General features: G+C 36.2%; 1 protein-coding gene across 2 annotated transcripts; it reads right to left on the bottom strand.

The window, feature by feature from the left end:
• Window positions 1–536: 536 nt before the first annotated feature.
• Window positions 537–3,550, bottom strand: fam89b (family with sequence similarity 89 member B). 2 transcript variants are annotated; one of them, XM_081354012.1, is made up of 3 exons: window positions 3,408–3,550; window positions 2,746–3,018; window positions 537–1,375 (listed from the first exon to the last, which is right to left on the bottom strand). In XM_081354012.1, exons 1-3 carry the CDS (start codon window positions 3,450–3,452, stop codon window positions 1,106–1,108), a joined length of 588 nt encoding a protein of 195 aa, XP_081210138.1. In that variant the 5' UTR covers window positions 3,453–3,550; the 3' UTR covers window positions 537–1,105. The 2 variants fall into 2 exon arrangements, with proteins under 2 accessions (XP_081210138.1, XP_081210137.1); XM_081354011.1 differs by having other exon boundaries at window positions 2,746–3,455.
• Window positions 3,551–3,874: the final 324 nt, after the last annotated feature.

Raw genomic sequence — 3,874 nt, 5'->3', positions numbered from 1 at the left:
AATAGTGATGGGATAGTTTTTTTTTTTGTACTGCCTGGCCTGTGTCTGAACTTGTTCCTCCCTTCTCTCCCTAATGCAAAAAAAGCTAGCAGGATTACCTAATAAGCACAAGAGTAGCTGGAACCATTTGTTTATACTTTCTGCATAATGAGTGAGTGGTTCAGAAAGATCTGAACGAGTCTCAATCCAAACATTCAAATTTAGTATAATTGTTTTAATCGGATGGCATGTATCTGGTCTGACTCAAAGATAAACATTACAGGAAAAGAATCTAGCAATCTTCTTTTGCGCTAAACGGTACCAAGGCAATGGAAAGAGGAGATGTTTCCCAAAAGAGTTATTTCATTTACTCTGATGTTGTTTTGAGTCATGATGTAAAGAATATTAATTTACAAACTTTAAGGAAGGAAATGAGTGCCACCTAATGGCTGATGTGTTCATATCTGCACTGGACAGCTGATTTGAACGTGTTGAGCGTGTATTTTGAGACATTCGTGGATAAAGTATCAGACAACAAAAAATGTAGCTAAACTATAAAGGAAACAAACCACTTTTACTGTAGTATTTTTGAGACCATCAGCAAAAAGGTTTATTACTTTTTCATTTAGTACAAAATGCAAGTTTAACTTACTAATGGAAAACAGAGGTGGCAAATAATATTGTATAATAAAATAAACAGTATATCAAATGCTGTTAAGTAAGAAAATAGACAAGTGATAATACACATCTGACACATCTATATAATATAATGAAATTGTGACTTGATATATCAAAAGAGAGAATAGTAAGGCATGTCTTTAATTCAATTTTTGATGTATACACCCTTTACCATAAGTAGAAAAACATCCTAGACTACACTGTTTCTGGCCATAACATCCTCTTCCTGTCAGTCCACATCCGGTCTTTATGACTTCACAGGAAGTAAAAAAGGCAGTTTTCCATGGTTCCCCTGAAACAAGCTTACAATCACCATTGTAACAGTATCCAACAAAAACAAAAGCCTTGATCATTTTGATGCCTATATAATCCTTCAAACAATGGAGTCATGTTTGTCACGGTTTATATCGATGAGGGGAGATCAGATCTATAACTAAGCATGCTTCATTTAAATGGGGATGTGGAAAGAGTCTTTGATCCACTGGTCTCGGGAGTTCTGAGTGGGCTGAGGAAGGGATAACAGCGTCTCCCCACTCTCCCCTTCATTTTCATCTTCATCTTCCTCCTCTTCGTCTTCAGAATAGCCATTTTCGGTGTTGAAGGAGCTCTCGCACAAAGAAGAGGAGATGTCCTGGAAAGCTCCTTTGTATTCCTGTATGGACTCATATAGAGACCACAACTGGCACAGCAAGGACATGTCTAACTGTCGAAGGCCAACCTGCAAAAGACACGAGAACATATGAGCTATGCGGAATTACCATACATATTGTAATTACATATTTTATTTACCTCTAATGTACAATTTTTACATTAGAGTGAACACATTTTACATTACACACATTTTAATTACCTCAAATGTACAAACAATATGTTCAAACAGCTGTTATTAAAATTTAACATTTTGTAGGGAGAAAACATGTTTTTACATTGGCGTAACTAATCAAAATAAGCTAAGCAATTTTCAACTTTTTTTAATTTAAGTCAGTTTCATGCAATTTAAGTGTAAATTACTTAAAGGAGAAGTTCACTTTTAAAATGAAAATTCTGTCATCATATACTCACCCTCATGTTGTTTCAAACCTGTATGAATTTCTTTCTTCTGCTGAACAGAAAGGAAGATATTTAGAAGAATGTCAGTAACCAGACAGTTTTTGGGTCCCATTGACTTCCATAGTAGGAAAAAAATATACTATGGAAGTCAATGGGACCCAAAAACTGTCTGGTTACTGATATTCTTCTAAATATCTTCCTTTCTGTTCAGCAGAAGAAAGAAATTCATACAGCTTTGAAACAACATGAGGGTGAGTATATGATGACAGAATTTTCATTTTAAAAGTGAACTTCTCCTTTAAACATCTAAGTTAGTTGTACTTAAAAATGTAAGGCAGCTAATTTTTACAGTGTAACATTGCTTTCAATAAAACTGTCAGTGAAATGTTAATGAAAAGTTAAACTTTTATTAAAATACATTTCAAACTAAAATGACTGTAATACAAACATATTATTGAATGATTAACATGTTTTTAATTTCTGAATTAAAAGTTGTTTTGATTTTTTTTTGTGTGTGTGTGTGTGTGTGTGTGTGTGTGTGTGTGTGTGTGTGTGTGTGTGTGTGTGTGTGTGTGTGGAGCTCAAGTCAAACATGGCTAGGGTAACTGTCCAGAGATTGTAACAAATAATAAATAAATAAAAATTATTGAAAAAAGCTGACAATCTTTTATTAGCCTGTGATTTTATATTACTTTCTAATTATGCATTTTTCTTTAGAAAAAAAAACTAATTCTTAGGTTCCTAAATATTCGGACGTTTTAATGAACAAAAAAAAAATTGTATTCAGGTCAAAAGGAGTATACCTAAAAAGCTTGATATTCTTAAAAAATATTTTTGTGAGAAGTTTTACAAAAATGTATGAAACTACAATGAATACGATTATAAATGTAGCCTACATTTCTTTTACATTTTCAAAAAACCTAGCACATATTTTAAACGAGATTTTTAAAAGATGTACTTTTAAAATAATCTCTGACATTTGTCTTTGGCAGATATCCAGTGAAGGTCACACTGGCACATTCAGGCGTTGTCTCGTACCATCTCTTTGCGCAGCACGGCCAGCGCTGCGTCAAGGCTCGCTGGTTTACTGCGGCCAAGACAGTCGCTCACTCTGGACTTGCTGATGTCCGCTTGGATGCGTGTCCTCTTGCTGTAGACCTTCTCAATGTCCCTCCACGATCCCCCGCTCGAGTTTAGGATGCCACTCAGTCCTTTGGGTAACGGAGGCAAACCTTCAATGGAACAGACGCTTCCAGCCGGACAATCCGCTGGACTGGACTGAAACCCGTTCATTTCCGATTTCAGTTTTTGCTTTTAAAATAAAATCCTGGTTTGAAACTTTTCTAGGCCTGGTGTTGTTATTTTTCTAATTTATTTTTAACACCATTAAAAATATGCAATTGAGATTAGCCTAAATGTACAACCTTTCTATAAAAAGACAAGCTAAAGGTGAGCGCATGACCTTAACTGCAACCAACTGTCACGTCTAAAAACTAACTTCCGGAAAATATAAAGAAAAGACATATGCGATATTCCTCATATGTAAACCGCTGATCTAAACTAAATTATAACTATAACTATAACAGCTCGTTTACACCGTATCTCTTCAGGAGGCATTTGATTTTCCGCTCTTCCTTACTTGCATTTCGTCGTAAAGCAGCGCATTTATTCTACTGCTCGAGATGAAAACAAATCCCTACCCTTGGATATAAGCAAAACTGGTCAGGGAACCCTGTTCGGGACATCAAGGAGCCCCGCTTTGTTTTCGTTTAACGTTTTCTTTTGTCTTGTGCAGCTAAACCTCGCCCATTGAATCTCTCCGCCCAATGCGCCGTTTGGCCACAGTGAGGCGCTGTTTCTCATTTCCAGCAGTAATCTCAATAAAACCATGGCTGCATCCGAAATCGCATCCTTCCCTATATAGTAAGCAAAAAACAGTAGGCTAACTTATGTGACACAAGAAATATGTCCGAATTCATAGTACTCATGAAAGAGTAGGCAAAAAGTACCAGGAATACCTACTACTTCCGCAGAGATTGTAAGTTGTGCGTATATGATGGCCACGGGAGAGTATTTGTGAATGGCAGTGATGTGATATTGACAGCATAACGAATGCGGTATATCCGGAATACATTCATAACCCACCTTTCCACTGCACAGTCTGACA

This window comes from Scardinius erythrophthalmus (assembly GCF_964197995.2).
Source record: "Scardinius erythrophthalmus genome assembly, chromosome: 23".
Taxonomy (NCBI): Eukaryota; Metazoa; Chordata; class Actinopteri; order Cypriniformes; family Leuciscidae; genus Scardinius; species Scardinius erythrophthalmus.
Note: the sequence above shows the minus strand (reverse complement) of the source record. Positions and strands in the feature narration are given on the sequence as shown.